The 26,856-nt window shown below is 38.8% G+C and overlaps 1 protein-coding gene across 1 annotated transcript in view; it reads right to left on the reverse strand.

Annotated features, from left to right (window-relative positions):
- Nucleotides 1-26,856, reverse strand: part of cdh23.L (cadherin-related 23 L homeolog) — a 588,894-nt gene that overhangs the window by 271,170 nt on the left and 290,868 nt on the right. The window contains exon 11 of the mRNA XM_041568893.1: nucleotides 19,279-19,467. Coding sequence (XP_041424827.1) covers nucleotides 19,279-19,467 — 189 coding nt within the window. The remainder of the gene's footprint in view (nucleotides 1-19,278; nucleotides 19,468-26,856) is intronic.

Genomic DNA, 26,856 nt, shown 5'->3' on the forward strand with positions numbered 1-26,856 from the left:
TGCGTGCCTGGCGCCCCCCCCCCAGCTTTGCGCCCTAGGCACGTGCCTACTCTGCCTACCCCTAGTTCCGGCCCTGAGTATATGTATCTAAAATATAACACTGTATATGTCAAAACTATTATTTAAAAGTAAAATACTTTCTTGTTGGTCAAATGTATAAAGGAATAATCTTTTTCAGTAAAAATATCATCATCATCATTATTATTATTATTATTATTAATAATAATAAGCCATAGTACTATTTTAAATTATAGAAGTATGGGATGTGTTTTCCAGAAAGCTCTAAATTATGGAAAGGTTGTAGAGCCATAAACTCCATTTTATACAAATTTAAAAAAATTATTTCCATTTTTTTGTAATAATAAAACAGCAGCTTGTACTTGATCCAAACTAAGATATAATTAATCCTTATTATTGCTAAACCCAGCCTATTGGGTTTATTTTGTTTACATGATTTTCTAGTAAACTTAAAGTATAAAGATCCAGATTACAGAAAGATCTATTATCCAGAAAACCCCAGGTCCCAAGCATTCTGGAAAACAGGTCCCATACCTGTACTCTCATGTATTGACTTTTGCTTATTGATTTATTTGCTTTGTTTTCCTGCTATCAACTTTAAAGGGCATGTAAAGTCTAGAATAGAATAAGGCTAGAAATGCTGTATTTTGTATACTAAATATAAACATGAACTTACTGCACCACAAGCCTAATCAAACAAATAATTTATGCTTTCAAAGTTGGCTACAGGGGGTCACCATATTGTAACTTTGTTAAAAATTCTTTGCAAGACTAAGACTGTGCACATGCTCAGTGTGGTCTGGGCTGCTTAGGGATCGTCATAAATAAAGCTGCTTGAGTTCTGCATGGCCGGAAAGTAAGGCTGGGGCTCCCCCTGCTGTTCATAAGTATGATTGTTTCCCTGCTCAGCAGTTAGGGACCATCTGACAATTCCTATCCACAGCAGTAAATGAAGGGAGAATTTCACTGCATACAGTCAGGTTTCTTATAAAAATGGTTCATATTTTTTAATTAAAGTATATTGCAGATAGGTTTCTTTTTCATTACATGCCCTTTAATAAGCAGTTATTTCTCTTTCTTCCTCTGGACAAAAGATAAAAAAATCTATATTTTTGCTGTATTATTTTCCTTATTATCTCCCTTGTCCTGAATCTGTCTGTTTTTAAATAGTGTACATGTATATCTATTGGCGCTGGGAACTCTGGAGTTACCATCCTCAACATGCTGATAATTCCAGGGTTCCCAAATTGTTTGCTAATAGCTGTCACTGACATGAGCAGGGGTGCAGCACCAATCAGGTGAGTTGAAAAACATCGCCTAAGGCGGCAGCACCCCTCTGGTTCCCAGGGGCGGCAAAAAGCAGCTCCTGGTACCTTTAAAAGCCAAATGTCCATTTTTTAAACCAGAAATTTGGCTCTTCTAGTGCAAGAGAGCGCTCTTTAGCCAGAAACACCCCTGGACTTGAGCCAAGTAAATCTCATGCTAATGACATTTTTGATACTGTTGCCAATGATGTGCCAAAAGTTTGCAAATAAAGCCATCCCCACACTTAGGGGCTTATTTACCAAAACTTAAATTTATCTCATATTTTTATTAAACCAAGTCTGACCAAATGCCCATCCATGACAGTATCTTATTTATCAATAAAATAACTTGAAAAAGTCGGGTTGGGAAAAAACAATAAAATCAATAGAAAACAAAAACTTGAAACGCGTGTTTTTTTTTTACTTTACTCCCAAATCTCTCGTTATCACTCGAAACCACCAAGTTTTTCAGATTATCGGGCTGAACCCAGATAAGACCACAATATCTTCAAATTGGGATAGGCACATCTCCCATTGACTTGCGCATGACCTTAACAAGATGCCAGGATGCCAGGTTTTCAGATTCTGGCTTTCAGAAAATGTGTGAGTTTTAGTAAATAACCCCCTAAATATAGTCATGTGTGACAAAAACAGTAGTGTGTGTTTTAGATGCTGCAATAACTGAGGCTGAAGCTGGGACACTGGAAATCTGGTGGAAAACATGGAGAATTGTATCTGAAAACTGCACTTTGCAGACTGCACTGCTGTTGTAAATGAGGCTTGAAATCATTCACTATTGTCAAGCTAGCATGCAAGTACCAAAAACTTTATTAATACGTGTAGGGCCAGCTTAACCCAGGTTCACTCTTCACTGGCATTTTCCACCATCATCTGTCGTGTTCGGAAAGGCTCCAAGAGAATGAAACTAAAACAGCATAATAAGTACTACATGTATTTTAACACACCATCTGAACATTTGGCATATTACAAAGAATGTAACATCAAACGAATTAACCCTTTAAGCTACAAAGAAAAGATTTGGCAAGTTGACATTTCCAGATATACACAGTTGTCATGGTATTTGCAGATTTCACATCACTCACAACTTTATTAACAACTACAGTCCTCCTTGTTTGTAATGTTATCTCTCAAATTCATTTGCAACCCTAACCATTCATTGTGTGTTTATTGATTTCACCCTCTCTCTTCTCTGCTTACTTGCAGGCACTGAAGACTTCAGGCTCCCTGCCGTAAATCTGAAAACGATTCCCTTATTTTAAAGTTTATCTGCAGCCCACAAAAGAGCAAGGTTTGATGGGATTAGTATTTAGCACTCATTCATCTTATCCAGCCCTCCAGCATTGCATCACTTGCCTCTCTTTATGTAAGCCAAGGAAAGAAGAGTTGTTGAGATATTGGGGAATTTTTAACTAAATTTTATTTATCTGTACAGTTTCAAGGCCAGATTGGATTTTAAAAAGTATGTTTTTTTGGGTTCCAATAAACAATCTGCCTGGTTAGATATACAGCTTAACTACATTAAACATATCCACATAATATAAGGCAATTTAGTGATTCATTAATATTATCACGTATAATGAAAATGATGAAACTCTGCACAACAATGTATTGGGCTTTAACCATACTCATGGATGTACACATATTAAGTGGACAATTTAATTTTTTTGCTTCCCTGAATCAATCATTTTAATTTTAAAAATTGTGCATTAGACTAATCACAGTACTCTAAACCACAAAAATGTCAATATATATTAAGTGCAAAGAGCATGACAAATGCTAAAACAAAACGTTGCCATCTAAAAGCTGGCGCAGCCATGTAGAATTCAATTGGAGCTGTCCTGATCAAATTGTAAAATCTTCATTTACTTCAAGGTTTATGAGATTTTTCTGGATTTATTTTGGTTGTAATTGCACATAAATTCTTACAAAAACGAGGACTTTAAGATTTTATGTTGTACTTGTTCCTTTGCTTTTCATTATTCTATTTTTATAATATTCTATTAATTATAATTCTTTATAATTAATGAGACATTCATACTTTTTTCAAGTGTGAGTTTAGTCGAGGTTGAAAAAAAACTCTAAAACTGCACAAATCTGAAATTTGATAAATAACTCCCTATGGGGCAGATTTATCAAGGATCACATTGAAAATTCGAAGTAAAAAATGTAAAATTTTGAGCTATTTTTGAGTAATTAGATTAGGGAATAGTCCAGATTCAAATTTGAAAAAAATTTGAAAATAGAATATCTAAATTAATCATGCACTGTCTATTTAAAACTTCAATGTCGACCATTTGCCATCTAAAACCTGCCAAATTAATGTTTTAGCCTATGGGGGACCTCCTAGAACCTATTTGGAGTCAATTGGTGGACTATGAAAAATCAAAGTTTTTTTTTTAAAATACTTCTAATTGAATTCGATTGAATACGATCTTACTTCATTCGAACTATCGAATACAGTCTATTCACCTACGAAAAATAATTTTTTTAATAAATTTCAGTTTGTCTTTTTTTTATTAGAATTTCAAAGTTATGGGAGTTCAAAAAAACTCCCATTACTTCAAAATTCGACCCTTGATAAATCTTCTCCTATGTGTATTTATACATTTATTTAGATAGCCTTATTTTCTATTTAGCCCTAACTATCACTAAACATATTGCTGCTTTATTTGTCTTATACAAATATCAGAAAAGTTATATAAAATTGTGAGAAAAAATTACAGTAATATACAGTACATAATTTAGTAGAGGACTTAAAGATTTTTTTTCCCTGCTTTAAACAATTTTTTTTTACCTTAAATAAATCTCAGGATGGGGATCTGTCTGATTTATTATCTATAACTATAGTCATATACGGTAGTTGCGACACACTGCCAGTGTTCAGTCTTATATTCAAGCTTTACTTGGTGTTCATAAAAAGGAACCGTATCCTAAAGAAGATGGATGCTGTTTGATTTATGAAGCCTACAGTACCATGGTCATAGTTATTGGAAACCTACACCAAGTCTCTTTGACAATTGAAGAGGAAACATGTAGGGAAGCATGCATTTTAACAGACACTTAAAATTAAAATTAAAATGTCAATTACATAATATTTTAGCGTTTTAGATGTTTTACACAAAAAAAAAAAAATCTAGCATGTTCTCAAGCCTTGTAGGTCACTGCAATGAAATATATACAAGGCATTTTGCTCTGCAGTGTCAGCTGCTTATTATTAATTCTGCTACTGGGGTCAGAATAATTTCTCAGGTGTACAAGGACAACTACTGTATCTTGTGTGTATCAAGATACAATAAGTGCATGTGATAGCCAGGCATTAGGAGGCCTGCTTTGGATGATGGAGGAAGAGATGACCTGCATCTTTTTCCAAATTAAGGAAACCTTAACGGTCCAGATGTAGTTAATTGAGAAAAACACATTTCCTACATGAATTCCAGATTCAAATTCCATGAATTGCTGATTTTCCCCCTAGGCTACAATGCAGTTTTTATGTGGTCAACCATGAGATATTTTTTCTTATTTAATTGAATCTGGTTATTTTTTTATTAATAAATAGTGAAGAGCTACTGTATATCAATTGTTGTAGTGCTTAGTGTAGGTTTTATTTGAGCTTGATCAGTTCCTTAAGAGATGCAGATTGGTATGGATAGTGCCAACATTATTTATTTTTATTAATTATTATTTTATATTATTTTATTATTATTAATAGACTGTGGACATTTTTATAAAGTGTCAGAATTTGGCGCCAAAGGTCAACGAGAAAACCTTAGACCATGACCCACTCTCCTAACTATTTTATATGAGGTTTATTTATTGTCTTTTATATTCTCTCTTCTCTTTACATATATTTTTCCATTTTCCTTTTCTCTTATCTCTGCAGTGAAAGACTTCTTAAAACAGAAGGCCATATAATATATTAAATAAAGTATTTTGATTTTAAGGCAATGCCATGTGTTTAGCCTTCTGTTTTAAGAAGTCTTACACTGCATGTCTTGCATTACAAAGGGCTCTTGACTCCTTTAAGCCTTTCTGTGATGGTTGGTTTCTTTGCTTCAGTGTTCTACAAGTCTTACCCCCACAGAAGCAAAGTTTCAATATGTTGTACTGATGAGATCTAAAGAGATAAGAAATAGGCTGTCTGCAACTTTGAATACATGTATCGGATCAGTTATCGAGAAATCAATTATCCAGAAAGCTCTGAACTACCGAAAGGCTGTCTCCCATAGGGGCAGATTCACTAAGCATTGAATTTGAGCTAGCATCCATTTCGCTCACATTGCAACACTTCGCCAGGCTTAGATTCACCAGGACAATGCTAATTCACTAAAATACGAAGTTAAGTCAGGCGAAGTTGTGCTAGCATTGGCTAATTTGCATATGGTGGCAAGTTAAAGTTGAATGGATTTATATGTTGCAACCAATACATTACAGTACTCAAGCCCGGGAAACCTTAATAAAATAAAATAGAGTTGTTATATTGCCCTACACATGACCCCAGTGTATAGTTTATGTGCCATATGTTAGGAAATGTAGGGGAAAGCCGGGTACCCCAGAAAAAATTTACGATCTTTTGCAGCCTATCACCCTGAAAAACGAAAAGTTGCCAGCGTTTTTTGGGACACTATTGCATTTCGCCTGGTCTGAGGTGGCGAAGGCAAGTCTGGCGCAAGATGTAAAGTTCAGTAAAATCTGCATCTTAGTGAATTTACGTAGTTACGTCCCTTCACCAGAGCGCAGCTTCGCCAGGCGTAAGGGAGCGAATTACAGCTAGAGTCTATCTCCTTTGCTAGCGAAGTTACGCCTGTGCCCTTTAGTAAATCGTCAAGTAATGAAATGACGTCACGCTTTTGCTAACTTTAGTAACTTCGCCCTTTAGTGAATCTGCCCCTTAGACTCAGTACCTTGTATTTGATCCAAACTAAAAATTAATTAAGATTCATTTTCCAGGTTCCAAGCATTCTGGATAAAAGGTCCCATAGCTCAATATGGGTCTGGATTATTTGGCGGTATATGTGCTATTAAACCAGCAGTTGTGGGTGTCATTTGTATGTCTGTTCTCATAATAAATTTAAAACTGTGTATATTTGTTTATAAGGCAGTGCTTTATGTGAAGCAGGAGGCATGTTTTAAGAACGCTTTCGCATTGTGTTTTGCATTGTGAAAGGCTCTACTGCTCCATGTGATAGTTCCTTGCTCCTCTTATTTCTCATACAGAAATATGGAATTTCCTTAGTATTAGCATACAAGACGTACAGTAATAGTTGGGTGAGCAGGAGAACCCACTAATAAATAGCAGGTTTTCCTTGTAACATGATTGGCAAATATAAGTGATATGCATCCAGTTTTTAGAACACGTATTTGAGATTGTCAGTTCATGTCTCCCATAGAGATGGCGCGAACTGTTCGCCGGCGAACTTGTTCGCGCGAACATCGGGTGTTCGCGCTCGCCGGAAGTTCGCGAACGTCGCGCGACGTTCGCCATTTTGGGTTCGCCATTGTTGGCGCTTTTTTTTGCCCTCTCACCCCAGACCAGCAGGTACATGGCAGCCAATCAGGAAGCTCTCCCCTGGACCACTCCCCTTCCCTATAAAAACCGAAGCCCTGCAGCGTTTTTTCACTCTGCCTGTGTGTGCTGAAGAGATAGTATAGGGAGAGAGCTGCTGCCTGTTAGTGATTTCAGGGACAGTTGAAAGTTTGCTGGCTAGTAATCGTTTTGATACTGCTCTGTTATTGGAGGGACAGAAGTCTGCAGGGGTTTGAGGGACATTTAAGCTTAGGTAGCTTTGCTGGCTAGTAATCTACCTTCTACTGCAGTGCTCTGTATGTAGCTGCAGTGGGCAGCTGTCCTGCTTCTGATCTCATCTGCTGACTGCTGCAATAACAGTAGTCCTTGTAAGGACTGCTTTTATTTTTTTTTTGTTGTTTTACTACTACTACTACTACTACTATAAGAGCCCAGTGCTATTAGTCTAGCAGTGTTGGGGAGTGGGACTGGTGTGCTAATCTGCTGCTCCTAGTAGTTCAGCAGCACCAACTTTAATTTTTTTTTTTTAATATTCATTTTTTTTTTTATTTTACTTTTTTTTATTTTACTACCGCTGTAGTAGTGTATAAGTTGACCTTTTAGGCATTATTTGCCCTGTAGGCATTTTTTGCCCAGTGTGTTATTCAACCAACTGCCATCTAGCTGTGTGACCTTGTTCACATTCTGTCTAAATATCCATAATATTACCGTCTCCAGAAAAAACACCGGAGTGACTTTTTTCAAGCAGCCATAATATATTTTACGTAATCCGTATCCATCGCTGTAGTAGTGTATAAGTTGACCTTTTAGGCATTATTTGCCCTGTAGGCATTTTTTGCCCAGTGTGTTATTCAACCAACTGCCATCTAGCTGTGTGACCTTGTTCACATTCTGTCTAAATATCCATAATATTACCGTCTCCAGAAAAAACACCGGAGTGACTTTTTTCAAGCAGCCATAATATATTTTACGTAATCCGTATCCATCGCTGTAGTAGTGTATAAGTTGACCTTTTAGGCATTATTTGCCCTGTAGGCATTTTTTGCCCAGTGTGTTATTCAACCAACTGCCATCTAGCTGTGTGACCTTGTTCACATTCTGTCTAAATATCCATAATATTACCGTCTCCAGAAAAAACACCGGAGTGACTTTTTTCAAGCAGCCATAATATATTTTACGTAATCCGTATCCATCGCTGTATTAGTGTATAAATTGACCTTTTAGGCATTATTTGCCCTGTAGGCATTTTTTGCCCAGTGTGTTATTCAACCAACTGCCATCTAGCTGTGTGACCTTGTTCACATTCTGTCTAAATATCCATAATATTACCGTCTCCAGAAAAAACACCGGAGTGACTTTTTTCAAGCAGCCATAATATATTTTACGTAATCCGTATCCATCGCTGTATTAGTGTATAAATTGACCTTTTAGGCATTATTTGCCCTGTAGGCATTTTTTGCCCAGTGTGTTATTCAACCAACTGCCATCTAGCTGTGTGACCTTGTTCACATTCTGTCTAAATATCCATAATATTACCGTCTCCAGAAAAAACACCGGAGTGACTTTTTTCAAGCAGCATTCATATATTTTACGTAATCCGTATCCACCGCTGTAGTAGTGTATACGTTGATCTTGTGGGCAGTATTTGCACAGTGTTTTCTTCAAACCGCCATCTAGCTGTGTGAGCTTGTTCACATTTTGTCTAAATATTGATAATATTATCGTCTCTAGAAAAACCACTTGAGTTACTTTTTTTCAAGCAGCATTCATATATTTTACGTAATCCGTATCCACCGCTGTAGTAGTGTATACGTTGACCTTGTAGGCATTATTTGCACAGTGTTTTCTTCAAACCGCCATCTAGCTGTGTGAGCTTGTTCACATTTTGTCTAAATATTGATAATATTATCGTCTCTAGAAAAACCACTTGAGTTACTTTTTTTCAAGCAGCATTCATATATTTTACGTAATCCGTATCCACCGCTGTAGTAGTGTATACGTTGATCTTGTAGGCATTATTTGCACACTGTTTTCTTCAAACTGCCATCTAGCTGTGTGTATTATCGTTTCCAGAAAAACCAACTGAGTTTTTGTTGTTGTTGTTTTTTTAAAAATAATGCCAGGCAAAGGCAGGCCGCCACGCAGAGGCCGTGCTAGGGGCCGTGCTGCTATGCAATCCTGTGGCCCTAGCAAATTGCCCAGTTTTAAAAAGCCAATGACCCTGAACTCCCAAAATGCTGAAGAGGTAGTTGACTGGCTTACACAGCACACCCCATCCTCTACCGTTTCTAACTTTACCACAACATCCTCCTCATCCTCCACTGCTATGGCCACCCCACGTAACACTTCCTCCACCACCGGTGCCCCTTCTTCACTGGAGTCAGAGGAGTTATTTTCCCATGAGTTTCTTGAACTGAGTAATGCGCAACCATTATTGCCAGAAGAAGATGAAGGAGATGAGGACCTTACACCAGATTTAATTCTGGCAGAGAACACGATAGAGATGGACATAATGAGTGATGAGGAGGAGGTCCCCGCTGCTGCTTCCTTCTGTGATGTGTCAGAAGAAATTGATGCATCTGAGGAGAATGATGATGAGGAGATTGATGTTTTGTGGGTGCCTAGTAGAAGAGAGCAAGAGGAGGGTAGTTCAGATGGAGAGACGGAGAGTCAGAGAGGCAGTAGGAGAATAAGACTTAGAAGAAGCAGGGAGGACAGCCCGCAGGGATCAGTAGGGCAACAACATGTATCGGCACCTGTGTTCAGCCGGCCAACGCACCCGCCATTGCCGCCAATGCCGCCAACTTCTACTGTTACCGCCAGATCGCACACTTCCAAAAAGTCAGCAGTGTGGGATTTTTTTAATGTGTGTGCCTCTGACAAAAGCATTGTAATTTGCAATGAGTGCAGTCAGAAACTGAGCCTTGGTAAGCCCAACAGCCACATAGGTACAACTTCTATGCGAAGGCACATGAGCGGCAAGCACAAAGCACTTTGGGAGCAACACCTCAAAGGCAACAGGCAAACTAAAAGCCACACTCCTTCTGGTCCAGCATCTTACTGCTCTACCTCTGCTCTCCTTGACCCGTCTGAACCACCCTCCACTCCGCCTTCCACCTTGACCACCTGTTCCCATTCCCAGTCATCTGCCACCAGCCAAGTTTCTGTGAAGGCCATGTTTGAGCGTAAGAAGCCAATGTCTGACTGTCACCCCCTTGCCCGGCGTCTGACAGCTGGCTTGTCTGCACTCTTAGCCCGCCAGCTTTTACCATACCAGCTGGTGGACTCTGAGGCCTTCCGCAAATTTGTAGCAATTGGGACACCGCAGTGGAAGGTACCCAGCCGCAATTTTTTTTTCTAAAAAGGGAATACCACACCTGTACCAACATGTGCAGAGCCAAGTTACCGCATCTCTGTCACTTAGTGTTGGGCCAAAGGTCCATATGACTACTGACGCATGGTCCTCCAAGCATGGTCAGGGCAGGTATGTCACCTACACTGCCCACTGGGTGAACTTGGTAATGGCTGGGAAGCAGGGAATGGTGTCACCGCCACGGATTGCACGCGGTTCTGCCACCACCTCTACTCCTCCATCGCTCTCTACCTCGTCTTCTTCCTCTTCTTCTTCTTACTCTGCTGCTGGGTCCTCCTTCTCCTCCTCCACACCTGTGCACCCCCAGCTCCCCCTAGGCTATTCGACGTGCCAGGTACGCCGTTGTCACGCTGTCTTGGGGATGACGTGCCTGGAAAGCAAAAACCATACCGGATCTGTACTCCTGTCATCTCTGCAGTCACAGGCCGATCGGTGGCTGACCCCACACCAACTGCAGATCGGAAAAGTGGTGTGTGACAATGGAAGCAATCTGTTGGCAGCGTTGAGACTGGGCAATTTAACACATGTGCCCTGCATGGCACATGTGTTAAATTTAATAGTCCAACGTTTTGTCTCCAAGTACCCAGGATTCCAGGACGTTCTCACCCAGTCCAGAAAGGTGTCGGCCCATTTCAGACGTTCCTACACAGCCATGGCACGCCTTGCTGACATTCAGCAGCGCTACAACATGCCAGTCAGGCGTTTGATTTCTGACAGCCAGACTCGCTGGAATTCAACGCTCCTTATGTTGGAACGTCTGCTGCAACAACAAAGGGCCGTCAACGAGTACCTTTTTGAACTGGGTGGTAGGACTGGATCTGCAGAGCTGGGGATTTTTTTCCCCCGTTACTGGGTGCTTATGCGCGATGCCTGCAGGCTCATGCGACCTTTTGAAGAGGTGACAAATATGGTCAGTCGCACCGAAGGCACCATCAGCGACCTAATACCCTTCGCTTTCTTCCTGGAGCGTGCCGTGCGACGAGTGACAGATGAGGCTGTAGACCAGCGTGACGAGGAGCTGGAAGCGCACGATTTCTGGTCGGAATCACCAGAACGAACCCAGGCACCTGCTGCAACGCAGGGAGAGGTGCCAGAAGTGGAGTCAGAGGAGGAAGGTGGCTTTGTGGAGGAGGAGGAGGAGGACCAACAGGAGCAGGCTTCCCAGGGGGCTAGTGGTGACCTTTTGGGGACCCCTGGTTTTGTACGTGGCTGGGGGGAGGAGACCGTGGATGATGCAGTCCTTGATAATGAGGAAGCGGAGATGGATAGCTCTGCATCCAACCTTGTGAGAATGGGGTCTTTCATGCTGTCATGCCTGTTGAAGGACCCACGTATCAAGAGGCTTAAGGAGAAGGACCTGTACTGGGTCGCAACGCTACTAGACCCTCGGTACAAGCATAAAGTGTCAGAAATGTTACCAACATACCACAAGTCCGAAAAGATGCGGCATTTACAAACCAGCCTGCAAAACATGTTGTACAATGCTTTTAAGGGTGATGTCACTTCAGGAACTCATCAACATTCCAGGGGCAGAGGTGCCAGTAATCCTGCCACGAGCACACCTGCAAGGACAAAGCCCTTTGGCCAGTCTGTAACGTCAGACATGCAAATGTTTTTCTGTCCAAGGCAGCGCCACAACCCTTCTGGATCCACCCTCAAAGAACGCCTCGACCGGCAGGTAGCGGACTACCTGGCATTAACTGCAGATATCGACACTCTGAGGAGCGATGAACCCCTGGACTACTGGGTGTGCAGGCTTGATCTGTGGCCAGAGCTGTCACAATTTGCCATGAACCTCTTGTCTTGCCCAGCCTCAAGTGTGCTCTCAGAAAGGACCTTCAGTGCAGCAGGAGGGATTGTAACTGAGAAGAGAACTCGCCTAGGTCACAAAAGTGTCGATTACCTGACCTTTATTAAAATGAATGAGGGGTGGATCTCGGAGGGTTACTGCACGCCGGAAGACTTGTTCTGACTTCTATGCAGCTGTCCTTCTCTTCAAGCCTCATGACTCCACACACAGCTGTCCTTTAGCGTCCTCCTCCCTCCGCCACCGTTACAAACTAGGGTGCAAACCCTACTGGTTTAATTTTTTCTGGCCTCTGTGCTTCAGTGGCTGCAACCAAAAAAACTGGGCAAACAATGTCTACAAGGTCAACGTATGGCAAAAAATGACTATTTTCAGCATTTATATGGCATATTTTTTCTGGCAACTGTGCTTCAGTGGCTGCGTCCAAAAAAATGCATATTTTCTGCATTTATATGGCATAATTTTTCTGGCCTCTGTGCTTCAGTGGCTGCAACCAAAAAAATTTATATTTTCAGCATTTATATGGCATAATTTTTCTGGCCTCTGTGCTTCAGTGGCTGCAACCAAAAAAATTTATATTTTCAGCATTTATATGGCATAATTTTTCTGGCAACTGTGCTTCAGTGGCTGCGACCAAAAAAATGACTATTTTCAGCATTTATATGGCATATTTTTTCTGGCCTCTGTGCTTCAGTGGCTGCGGCCAAAAAAACTGGGCAAACAATGCCTACAAGGTCAACGACGTTGACCTTGTAGGCATTGTTTGCCCAGTTTTTTTGGCCGCAGCCACTGAAGCACAGAGGCCAGAAAAAATATGCCATATAAATGCTGAAAATAGTCATTTTTTGCCATACGTTGACTCAACGTATATGGCAAAAAATTACTATTTTCAGCATTTATATGGCATATTTTTTCTGGCAACTGTGCTTCAGTGGCTGCGACCAAAAAAACTGGGCAAACAATGCCTACAAGGTCAACGTATGGCAAAAAATGACTATTTTCAGCATTTATATGGCATATTTTTTCTGGCAACTGTGCTTCAGTGGCTGCAACCAAAAAAACTGGGCAAACAATGTCTACAAGGTCAACGTATGGCGAAAAATTACTATTTTCAGCATTTATATGGCATATTTTTTCTGGCAACTGTGCTTCAGTGGCTGCGTCCAAAAAAACTGGGCAAACAATGCCTACAAGGTCAACGTATGGCAGTTGTTTAAAGAGAACAGTAGATTACTAGCCAGCAAAGCTACCTAAGCTAAAATGTCCCTCAAATCCCTGCAGACTTCTGTCCCTCCAATACAGAGCAGTATCAAGCAGATTACTAGCCAGCAAACTTACTATCATCTGTCCCTGAAATCACTAACAGCTCTCCCCCTACACTATCTCTTCCAAGCACACACAGGCAGATTTTTCAGATACATTTTTGCCCTTGATCCCCCTCTGGCATGCCACTGTCCAGGTCGTTGCACCCTTTAAACAACTTTAAAATCATTTTTCTGGCCAGAAATGTCTTTTTTAGATGTTAAAGTTCGCCTTCCCATTGAAGTCTATGGGGTTCGCGAACCGTTCGCGAACCGCTCGCATTTTTGCGCAAGTTCGCGAATATGTTCGCGAACTTTTTTTCCGACGTTCGCTACATCCCTAGTCTCCCATGCTTGATGTAGACACCACCAATAATGTTATAGCAACACAATGTTGACTGCAGTTGAACCTAACATCAGGTTAATATTGTCCTCTGGATTTTGTCAGTGGTAACCATATCCTATATCCTGTGTGTGTCCCTACAGATTTTTTTTGCTATGTGCCCTAAGGAAGACAATGTATATCCTGAAAGTTGGGCACATCATTTAAGAAAAATGTAACAAACATGTACCTACAATTGACTTCTATATGGTATAAAATGAATGTTTATGTGCCAGCTTAATGGCTTCATGATGTCAATTGAATGCCCTTAACAAGTCGGTTTTACATTTACTTCAGTGGCTGTGTGTAGATATGTGCTTATTTTGTGTTTTCTAGATAAGCCTGTGTCTCTCTAATCTATTGTACCGACTGACAGAAAATCAAACTAAATAGACTTGTGTTCCTTTTATCACTCCCTTTTCTGCTTAGCTACATTTTAATTAAAACTGATCAAATATCTGCACAAGTAAAATGACTCCCCCTCCCTCCCATACATGGAGGATAAAGACATTATATACAAACAGATTTTATTAAAAGTGAAAAGTGCTGGCAGTAGAAATCACTAGTCAAGTTGTAGAAAGCTCTTTTGTTAGGGTTACGTTTATACTGATAGACAGTGATAGATTTGAGCTGGTTTTACAACCTAATTTTCTCTGTCTCATTTCAGGATTAGCCAGGCACGGTATTATTTTTGACCAATTCTTTGTCCCTTGGGTTATTCTATAAGTCAGAATTTATGGGGGTAAGATAAATTAGCTAGTGTCTTGCAACGCTAACTCTACATGAACTATGTTGGGATAAGAGAACAAAGAACTTGGAAAAGTGTGGCAGCAAATGTGCTATGTGACATATCAGTCTCTGGTTAACCCTTAATCAGCCAGTAGTACTTTTCCTGAGAACCATAGTAAGTGTTTGTGGCAACTGCACAATCCAGTTCATTAGTAATATGGTTGGTGAGTATATTCTGGGTCACACATAATAAAGGAAAGAACTAGGAGTCAAATGAGCTGTGGTTTACCTGGATCGGGGCAGATTAAATTGTTCTTAAGGTGTAACAGGGAGACAGCATATTGCTGACCCATATAAAGGGTCAAATCCATGCCATGCCTCACTAATATTTAATAGTATCAGGTGGAACATTCCATCAGGCTGTGGATATACATGATCCTTGTAGTCCCCTCCACAATGTTATCTCTGGGCTGAGATCAGAATGATTGCATCATGCCAATTTGGATGACCAGTTTTGAAAGGCCAAGTAGACAATAAGTCTGGTTCATTGTGGTGGAGAGAAATAAATAGTTTTACCTCGATGGTTACTAACGTCTGTTGATCTTTCTTACACTATAACATTTATCTGCCTGCAGTATTGGCATAAATAGCAAACAGGGTTATTTAAGGCTGAAATTTATTGAGGCCTTAGACCAGCTTTCTACATGTTGTCTAATAATATCAATACGATAGCTTTATATGAACTTTGTGGAATAAAAATTTGGATGGAATAGGGTCTGAGACCACAATGGGATTGAAATGCCTACCTTCAAGTACATTAGGTTCTTTAAATTTTAAAGGAGTGGTTCACCTTTAAGTTAACTTTTAGTATGTTACAGAATGGCTAATTCTAAGCAACTTTTTTTCTTTTTTAAACCTTTGGAATGATTTGCCTTCGCCTGACTGTCCAGCTTTCAAATGGGGGTCACTGACCCCATCTAAAAAGAAATACTCTCAAAAGCTGCAAATTAATAGTTTTTGCTACTTTTGATTACTCGTCTTTATATTCAGTCCCTCTCCTATTCAAATCAATGCATGGTCATTTGGATCCTAGCAACCAGACTGCTTAACTTGCACACTGGAGGACTGCTGAATAAAAAGCTAAATAAATCACATAAAATAAAGACATAACATAAAACACAAATAATAAAAAATGAAAACCAATTGAAAATTGTCTCAGATTATATCATACTAAATGGTTATTTAAAGGTTCACTCCAAGGTCAGTCTAGGACATATAAGAGTTCACTTTGAGTTTAGGCACATTGTTGTGAGTACACATTACACCACATTGATATAATGTGCTGCTTAGATCAGACTCTCAGACACATACATTCAGATTTAAGATTTTATTTGCAACTATAATCTTAGGAAGGACAGGGTTAGCAAATGGGTCTGCCGCTCAAGGACCTTCATACAAAATAGATCATTTATTGTCAGTCCAAGGTCTGGAGCATAGTTACATAGTTACATTGTTAAATCGGTACGGTGAACCCCAAACTTGACAGCCTACCCTCATAATTTAAGTCTTGTATCCCTCTACCCAGTTTAGTTGCACGTCTCTGCACTCTCTCCAGCTCATTTATAACCCACTTAAAGACTGAAGTCCAAAACTGCACTGCAAACACATGTTTATAATAATAATTTAATAATATTATCAATAATTTAATAATATTATTAATAATGTAATAATAATAATAATAATAATTTTCCCAGAATTTAAGTATAATAATGGGTGCTTGTTCAGTTACAATTACCAAAATGTGTACCATGTACAAATATGGATGAAAAATAGCATACATTTTGCTGGATTATTTCAAGTTGCAGCACAAGCTTTTCCCCCTGAATTTGTGTTGGGATGGAGTCACTTCCAGTACAGTTTTAATAACATCATCAATGTTTGATTCACTTACTTCAAATCAGTTGCAGATATTTAGTGAACGAATGTTATGGTTATTAAATAAATATCTGTAGCCTTTTCTTTCCAACCAAGGTGTTTGGGTGTTTTACTGGAAAAGGGTGTTGTAGGGCCAAGTAGGAGGGGGAGAAGATCTCTACGCTGCACCTGTTATGGAAAGTCCAGGCTGATACAGGCATGGGATTGGTTATCCAGAAAGCTCTGAATTACAGGAAGGCCATGTCCCATAGATTCCCATTTTATGCAAATAATACAAATTTGTAAAAATAATTATGTTTTTTTCTGTAATAATAAAACAGTGCCTTGTACTTGATCCAAGCTAAGATATAATTAATCCTTATTGGAGGCAAAACCAGCCAATTTGTTTTATTTACATGATTTTTCAGTTGAAAAATGTATGAAGATCCAAATTATGGAAAGATCCCTTAAACAGAAAACCCCAGGTGCAGAGCATCCTGGATAACAGGTCCTATACCTGTAGTAATTCCATGGTTCCCTTTCATTAAAATGCAAACTAGGATATATAGTATAAGAACATTTGTGAATAGCATCCAGGCATGCTCAGTACAGCACTCAAACTACCGTTTATAAAATAGGCCCAGAAATAACTCACATGCAAAAATATAACTGGCTGCTAGCCGCCATGTTTTTTTCCACAGTTGCATGCTGCCCAGACATCAATGTGTGTGACCACTCCAAGCTGCAATGTAAAAGACCCTGCACCCATGTATTAATCCAGCAATAAGCAGGCATATACCCAGCATTAAGCAGGTGTCAAATTGTGAATTAAAGAGATAGTTTTAAGGGCAAACTCAGAAATGGAATACTGGGACACGCAGAAGCAAAGCACAGAGTGGAGAGTAATGTATGCAGCATCTTCGAAAGACAGTGGCCTGCTATAGCCTACATAATACTGTACTTTGAAAGGACAGAAATCAATGTGCAGCATATTATAATCATTGTATTTAGATCTATACATTTCCATCAGTTGCTCTGATTTTATTTTTTGTATTTTCTTTCACTTCTCTCCTAATTTTCTTTCAAGCTGGTGCAGCCTAGATCAATCGGAGCCTGAATCACCTTAGCTTATCTCTCTTTCCCTTGTGATTGATTTTCTTTCTTTATGGTCAATTTGCTAGTGTAGTCCATGTATTGCAAATTTCTCACTCTGCACTTCCTCTCCTCACTGATGTAAAATTATAATTCAGCTCATTGTGTGTGTGACATCTCACCAAATGCTTTGTCACCCAGGCATCTGCGAAAGCTTTCAAAAGAATGTAAGCAGTGCTACAAGCTTCCATGCAGAAGGCATACACATACACCTTTACAATTTGCAGCTGGGGGACTTGGTTGAAAAATAACTAGTGAAAGATGTAACACAGGACCTGAAAAGAATCTCTCATGATACCGTTTGACAGATCTCATATCTTCTAAAACAGAAAAGACAGCAGGAAACTGGTTTCAGTATTGATTATTCAAAGTGTGAATATATATTGGACTGGCTAACAAACTAACTAGTGTGCAATAATCACATTATTAAGGAAGCCAGAATATGTGGTGCTATATTTGTGTTTGTGTAAGGGAATAAACTGGAAATTATGTATACAGTCGATTGTAAGTTAAAGTCAGTAAAGTGTTCCTTGATAAAGTCTGCATTTTATAAAATAATTGCAGTATTTTTCAGGATACACAAGTTTCAGTGCATCATGTGGCACATGGTATCGCTAAGAATTGTTCTTAAGGATATATATTATACAGGTTACTAATGGCTCATGTGTTATACAGTCTGATTATTTACAGTGGACTAGTTACTAGTTAACACATGATGATGAGTGTGGTCATCCAGAGCGGCCTCTCTGATATACAGTAGGTTGAAATGTGTATTGTTGGACTCAGGCCAATCTTTTGGAGATTTGTTGCACCAAGCCATTTGAATAAATAGTAATGAGAAATTTTAACCCCCGTTTTGACATGAGCTCAATCACTTGAGTGTATGTAGAAAAGATGCATAAAGACTATCTGAACTTCTAGATATAAATTTGCCCTTTATTACATATGGAGGTTTGTGTTTATGCACAGTTTCTACATAAGCTCAACTGAATGAGCTCATGTCAAAAGGGGGGTTTAAAAAATGCATCATCGGCCAAACAAACGTATAATAGATAATAAATGTAGGTCCAGTTCTTTTCAAAATTAAACATCTATAAAAAAGCTGTTTTTATTAACATACATTATTTAGAAAAATTATATAAATATGTGGTTTTTTTTTAAAAAAAAAAACTTTGAGCTTGTTTATCAACTCTAAGCAAATTTGCACCTGGGCAGCAATAAGTGGTTCTAATCACATTTTTGCTTTCTTTGTACTGGCTTGGGCTAGGTGTCATATAACTAAACTGCCGCATTCTGGCAAGAGCACCATTATTTGATATTTTATGTATTTAGGTGCTTCCTAACCCCATGCTCTGGGAAAGGTTGAGTATGGACAAAGCCTTTTATAGAGATTTATTATAATTATAAGGTAAACTATGATGTCTATAAAAATCATCATGTTGTAGTATAAGTAAATTTTGTTGCAGTTTTTGCCAGTTTTTGCCATATTGAAAATATCTATTGGTGTACTCAAGTTAACATTCTTTCTTTTTTTTTAAATAGAGAATTCCAAATTGTTGACTTGTGCTGGAATTACTTGACTAGACCAGGAAAATCACTAAAGAACAAATGTACCTCAGCCTATTAGTATTTATCCCTACAAATGTAAATTCTAATTACCAACTACAGAACAGGTAACAAAGCATGAAATGGTAAATTAACATGAGTTCCAGCTGTTATATGGCAGCAGAGATTTAACAAGAGTCACACTCACCTCATCTCTATCTTGCACTTGAATATACAGAGGTAATGCAAAGCCAAGCTGAGCCAGCTCGGGAATGCTAACTGTGTACTCTGAACTATTAAACTGTGGAGCATTGTCATTCATATCAATAACCAAAATGTTGAATGTGGTATTCACTGTAGCTTCTGATGGACTGCGGTCATCAAGAAGTTCTGTTCCCTTAAAAAAAAAAAAAAATCAGGCATTGTTAGATGGGCAAATACATTTTCATAAATATTTTATAACATGATAAACATATATAGAAATACAAACAAATATTAATATACTCTATAAACTACAGCACTATATAAAGCCTGGTGATGAAAGCTTGCTGTTAGGTATGATGGAATATTTATTAGGTGTTTTGGTCAGTTAAGCTATATACTTTGGGCTAGGAAAAGCCTCTCTGTTTTCCTTCTGTGTACTGGATGTAATACATGCAACCACACAAACTTACAGCCCCTTGGCAATATTCACATACTTGTGATATGAAATACAGGTATGGGATCTTGTAACTGGAATCCCGTTATCCATAAATCTCTGAATTACAGAAAGGCTGTCTCCCATAGTCTTTATTTTATTAAAATAATCCAAATCTTGAAAAAATATTTCCTTTTTCTCTGGAATAATAAAACAGTAACTTGTACTTGATACAAACTGAGATATAACTAATCCTTCTGGGACTCAAAACAATCCTATTAGGCTTATTTAATGTTTACATGATTTTCTAGTAGACTTAAGGTATGAAGATCCAATACATGGAAAGCTCTGTTATCCAAAAAAAATTCCAAAAACTCACTGCCCTGAAAATATCATTCACAGATATGTTGTTTTAATAAAACAAAATAGGGCCACAAACAATAAAATAAACACAAGAAAATGTTAATATTTGCCAGAGAATTAGTAGAAGTATCAGCAATGTGTGCCAAGTGATCATTTCAGTAATTCTTGAAAACCTTTTACATAATCATACATACTGTAATGGTTCTATAATGTTGTAAACTTTAGTTGCAGTATTTGTACAGGGCTTCAGTTTGTCCACAGGCAGATCTACACAATTGTGTTTGCAGGCTAATCACCAATGGTAATAATTAAAAAGCTAATATCAGCCTCAAAGATAAATTACCACAGGGACTGCAGATTGTTTTCAGTATGGATGATGCAGTGTAGGCAAACATCTTGATTTACAGAAAAGTACGAAAAGGAAAAAAGGCAGAATCACTGCCTCAGTTGAAATGACAAATTGATCATTGTGTAGACAAGACCTTGTCAATGACACAGATGACTTTATAAGGAAAAAGGCCTTTAGCAGGCTGCTCCCATTGCTTCCTGTCACAATACTGTATGTTCTGTCCTATTCAAGAAGATGTGAGCCATTATTTTTCTTATTCCAATTAAAGGCAGGGAATGAAAGATATGGGTACCTGAAGGAGCACTATGATGATAATAGGCTATTGAACGAATGTGAGAGACTAAGGAGAATCTTATCATAGGTCAAGTGCTCTAATCATGTGTCACTTTCCAGCTCCACAAAAAATGGGCCCCTACTGGAGCTGAAAGATGATCGGTGCTCCTTTGGCATAGCCTGGGAATGTTCCAATCAATTGGACTGCTCAGATGTGCCTGATTTGTAGCCATTTAAAAAGTCCCATACCAAGCACAACTCAGAACACGTTTCCAACAGCAGGCTAGCTCCCTAATGATTTTAATTATAGGCCTATGATCCAATAAAACAGATACAGGGCAGGAGTCTTTCAGGACAAGTGGACTTATATCTCTAAGATGGAAATGTAAAAAATAAGAACAAAAAATAACATTTTGCAATATAATCTTCATGAGATATTCAGGGACGCTCTGCCAATGAGGCAAATTGTCGTTTCTGGCAACTAAGAGTCGAATTTCTGTTTTTTCAACCCGCAAATACGGCTCTTCAAGTGTAGAGAGCACAATTGCACTCTCTGCACTAGCGACGTGGATGCCCCCGACCCCCTCCGGCGCTGAAAATGTGAGTGCCGTGGGGAGGGGGGGGCAGCAGAACGAAGGCCGCCTCGGGTGGCAAAATGGCCAGGATCACCTCTGTAGATATTTATTACATTTCGAATTTCAATTGCACACAGAGCACATTTAGGGCCTTGTTAAAGGTGATGACATTTCTTACATATTGCACACTGGTGCAAACATTCTTCCACTGGCAGATGGGGTGGCTAAACAGTTTTCATTTGTTGTTATGCTGTATGCTGATGATATTATCCAAATCTGTTTAGCAGTCTGTTTATTATATTATAACAGCAGAAACTGAGACTTAAATCTCTTTCTATCAGGGGCCTATCGGCTCCTAGCAGAGAAGTCCAGACCAAGGAGGAAGCTTAGGAGTTAAAGACAAGTTCACGGAATCCAAAGGGGTCAAGGCATAGGTCAAGTTCAGGCAAAAGATCAATAGGCAGGCAGGTGAGTAGCAATAGCAATCTTCAGGCAGGGTCAAAAGGTTCAGGAATCAGTCAGTAGCAAAATTAGAAGCACCCTGGAAACACAAAGGAAATCCTATCATCTGCATCAAACCCGTGACCTGGAAGGGCTTTTATTTTAAAATCTCTCGGCGTTCCTCGTCGCGCTGACGTCACGCGTCTGGCGCAATGATGTCAGTGCGTGGCACTGGACGCCACCATCTTGGATGGGGAGCGAAGCGCTCCTGACACTTTCTTCCTATCAATCTTCACTTACATTAAACAACACCATCTCAAACTGAATCCAAAAGACACTGAAATAATCATCCACCTAAACCATTTCCTTCTTCCCCCTGTACTATTTCTATTGTTGGCATGCTCATTAACCCTGTCAACACATCGTATTGTCTGGGGTAGTCAATGATTCCTCCCTTGTTTTCTCTAATATTGACACCATGTCCAGAACATGCCACTTCTTTCTATGCAATATTGCCAAAACTCATCCATTTCTTTTACAAATAACTGGCAACTATCATGCATCTGTTTGGTAGGGAAACGACGCGCTAAGTCAGAATCAAATGATCAAGCAGCACCGATAAAAAAGGTCCACTAGTCCACGTATGTAATGCCCCTGAAGAAGTATGAAGCATACGAAATGCGTCGGGCTATTCATTGCTGAATAAAATTATTATTATTTTATACAAAAACCACTATGCCTAATGAATATCTGTATATATATAAAACTGATCCAAAACCAAGCACTACACCACCTGGCGATTAAGCTGTAGCATCTGCCACGAGGATTGGAAACCATAATGGAAGCCCTACACAGGCCCGCCAGCAACGTAGGAGGGAACGACAGTAGCGAATCTACCTCTGGAAACCGCACCAGCGAGACTACCGGATTACCAGGTTTTGTGGCTTAATAGTGGCTTAATAGTAAGCATTCCAGTAAGTACAGACGACCACAGGCTCTTAGAATAAGAACCTGACAGTACTTCACTATATGTGATTTATTCTGCAGGGAACACGGCAAGAATAGGACAGATCACGGAAAGAACACTTCTATACTACAAGCTTGAAATCTACCTCTTGTGAGTAGTTCCAAGAGGTAGAAGTTAATACACTATATAGCATATTCTTTTTTCTTAGGAACGGAGGAATATAGCTTTTCATTAATAGCACACTGAACCTGCCTTACATAACTTTCATGCATGTTCTCAGCCTATCCCACCTAGATTACTGTAACCTACTACTAACTGACCTCCCTAATTCACGTCTTCCGACAGCCTAAATTAAACTCTGCTGCAAAAATTCTCCTCCTCTCATCTACTTAAAATAGGCCTGCTACTGCTAAAATCCTTATAATGGATTCCTACAAAGCAAAGAACAACATATAACTCCTTCTCATGACTTCCGAAGTCCTTCATTTCTCTGAACCTCACTACATCTCTTCTCACTACAAGTAGCACAATAAAATGAAGCATACATACATAAATAACCAGAGATGTCAAAAGACCTTGACAGATATATGGTTGAGTTGACATTCATTTATTTAGATTTATTTGGAACCCAGTGAAATACTGTAGTTATTATACCATTTAATATTACATGTAGATAACATGAGGATTATGAAGGATTCGTGGTTTATGTCTATATAAATTTATTTTTATACTTTGAATTTTGATAAGCTGTTCAGTTCAGAAGTAGTCAGCATCTAAAAAAAGAAATACTTTTCCATATTCTGGTGCTTAATACGACCTAAGGATATGTGATGCATTCCCTAGGTTTCATAAATTTAGTAATGCCCCATGTGGTAGGAACAATTTGGGTACTTTCACTGATACTGGGTATACCTTACTGGGACTCACACATGCAAATAGGAAGCCGAGGAAGGGAGTCACAAAGTCTGGCATGTTTAATCATAGGACCCTTAGAAGAAAATTTTATCAGCAAAAGCTAGTGATGGGCGAATTTATTCGGCAGGCGCGAATTTCACCGCTAGCGAATAAATTTGCGAAATGCCCGCGAAAATGTGCCCGAAAAAATTAGCCGGCGTCAAAAAAATTTTCGCCGGCGTTGAAAAAAATGAGACGCGGCACCGTTTCGCGAATTTTTCGCAGTTTCACGAATTTCGCGCAAAATTTTTCGGCAAAGCAAAAAGGCGCAAATTCGTCCATCACTAAAAATATCACAAAAGCTATTTAAAATGCATTTTATGTTACAATACACATATAATCATATACCAACCAACACAGCATTTCTGATATGTGCAGTCAATATAGCATTTCTGTTTCCAGAGTCTAAATAATGATGAATGTGAAATGAACCAACCATGTTGCTACCCAGCTCATTACATTGCAGATCATTGGTCAGAAGTCTTAAACAACCTTTTTTAACAATCACCTTTTAGTACAATTACGGTACAATTATTTCTAAACTGATTGGCTAATGTGCCAGTTGCCAACCAATATATAAATATATATTCTGTAACAACAATAAAACAGTACATTGTACTTGATCTTAACAAAGCTGATTGCAGGGGTTTAATACATTTTTAAATGCTTTTAAATGTTAAATGTTTTTAAGCAGACATAAGGTATGGAGCTCTTAATTACAGAGAGATCACTTATCCAGAAAACCTTAGGTTCCAAGCATTCTAGATAACAGATCCTATACTTTCTCAAATCAAAATGACAATGATTAAATATAAACATATTAATAAATGCAAATTAAGACATAAAACTCTTTGTGCATATTAACCAATGCTTATATATTTCACTGATCAAAAATAGACAATAAAGTCAAATGAATGCCTTCTTAAAAAGAATAAGAAGCATCATTATCAAACATCAAATGGTGAACCGTGCATGTTTCATGAAAGATTCTCAGCCATCAAATTGGCCTATTGATCTAGATAATTGGTAAAAGGTGTTTGATCCATAATGAATTGATCCAATTTGTTACGAAACATCAATGGGTGCTATGCCATGAAAATTTGTTACGTTTTCATTGTCATGCCACCAATTTTAATATGGTAAATATATATTTTTTAATACTGAACGAAGTAAGGGCAAACTCTTAGGCTAAAAGAGAGCATGAGAAGAAAGGAAAAGGCACACAAGTAGGAGACAAAACAGATTGATTTGGAATTTAAAAGGAAGATTAAGATAGGGCTAAAGGAAGCCAGAAGATGAAGATGTCTGCAGAGCAAACAAAGTGATTGTCTGTGTTAAGAGGAGATAGAAATCTTGTAATTTGTTAAAAACGGTTGTGTCTTAGGCAATAAATACACTAGTAGTCAAAAAAGTTTTGCTAAAGGGGATTACCAACATCATCAGATAAATAGGGATATAAATATTTCTGAGTGCAAACAACTGAAATTGTGATAAATGGAATATATTTAAAAATATCTGTGTGTATGGCCCCAAACCAATGTGGCCTTTGAGCCTTTAAAACAGGCAACATCACAAAGTATATTTACTCACATATGTTACATGTGACTGTGATATTTTATGTATAAAATTGGGTCGATAACTCTTGATGGAGATCTGTCTCATTTTCAACTTTGCCTACAATGTGACCGTGTATGCCTTACATAAAATCCCATTGCATTGGCAAAGTGCACTCTTTATTAGAATGCCAGTAAACTCAAAAGTATCTAAAAAGGTTAAATTGTTCCAGTTTAGTCATTGTGGACTCTTGTCCTTGGTTTTTAATGAAAAATTGCACACTTTTGTTAAAAAACCCCCCAAAAAGTACAAGAGTTCTACCTGGCAATGTACAAGTCAACACAGAAGAAATATTGTCCTAGGGCCCTGTATATAGATGGAAGTGTTGCAGTTAAATATTTAACACTGGTGGATTATTGGTGTTGTTGCTAATTGCTTTCAGTTAGAAATTACCCCCAAAAAATGCACCACAAGAACAAGTGGCACATTTTCATGCAGTTTAGAATACAATCACTAGCATTATAGCAATGTGTTGATGCAGCCTATAACAGTGGTGTAGTTATAAACCCATGTACTCTGCTGCAAATTTAGTACCCAACAACTCACCATGTCACCCTCAAACACCTATACCCCTAGCCATAACCTGTTTTGGTTATTGATGGTTTAAAACCCAATATAGTTTGCTTTGTTGGCCTTTCACATGTCAGTTTTTCTGACTTCTGTGCTATTTGGTCCATGGCCCTGTCCCTTGTAGTGTTTTAATGGAGAATGCAACCCTCTACCATCTGTATGTATATGTAAATTTAGAGTGCCCATCTGATATATTACATTGGATTGTGATTAGCAGGCTTTAGAAGTCAGCACAAACCACTTTGTTTGAGGCCCCATTTCTGTCCAAGCATTATTAACTCATTTTTTTCAAAACAAATGAGTTAATAATGCTGCCCCAGCAGAATTCTGCACTGAAATCCATTTTCAAAAGAGCAAACAGATTTAACATGGGGCTAGACTTGTTGTTAGTTTCCCAGGTGCCCTCAATCATGTGCTCTGATAAACTTCAATTACCCTTTACTATTGGACTGCACGTTGGAGTTATATCACTCCCCCCAACAGCCAATCAGCAGAACAATGGGAAGGCAACCAAATAACAACTCCTTAAAACAAGATAACAGCTCCCTGATAGATATGAGAATAGCACTGAAAAATCCAAGTCCCACTGCAACCAGTTACATTGTTTGAGGCCCCATTTCTGTCCAAGCATTATTAACTCATTTTTTTCAAAACAAATGAGTTAATAATGCTGCCCCAGCAGAATTCTGCACTGAAATCCATTTTCAAAAGAGCAAACAGATTTAACATGGGGCTAGACTTGTTGTTAGTTTCCCAGGTGCCCTCAATCATGTGCTCTGATAAACTTCAATTACCCTTTACTATTGGACTGCACGTTGGAGTTATATCACTCCCCCCAACAGCCAATCAGCAGAACAATGGGAAGGCAACCAAATAACAACTCCTTAAAACAAGATAACAGCTCCCTGATAGATATGAGAATAGCACTGAAAAATCCAAGTCCCACTGCAACCAGTTACATTGAGTAGGAAAAACAATAGCCTGTCTGAAAGCAGTTCCATCATCAAGTGCTGGCTCTTTCTGAAAGCACATGGCAGGCAAAA

This window comes from Xenopus laevis, chromosome 7L (genome assembly GCF_017654675.1).
Source record: "Xenopus laevis strain J_2021 chromosome 7L, Xenopus_laevis_v10.1, whole genome shotgun sequence".
Lineage (NCBI taxonomy): Eukaryota > Metazoa > Chordata > Amphibia > Anura > Pipidae > Xenopus > Xenopus laevis.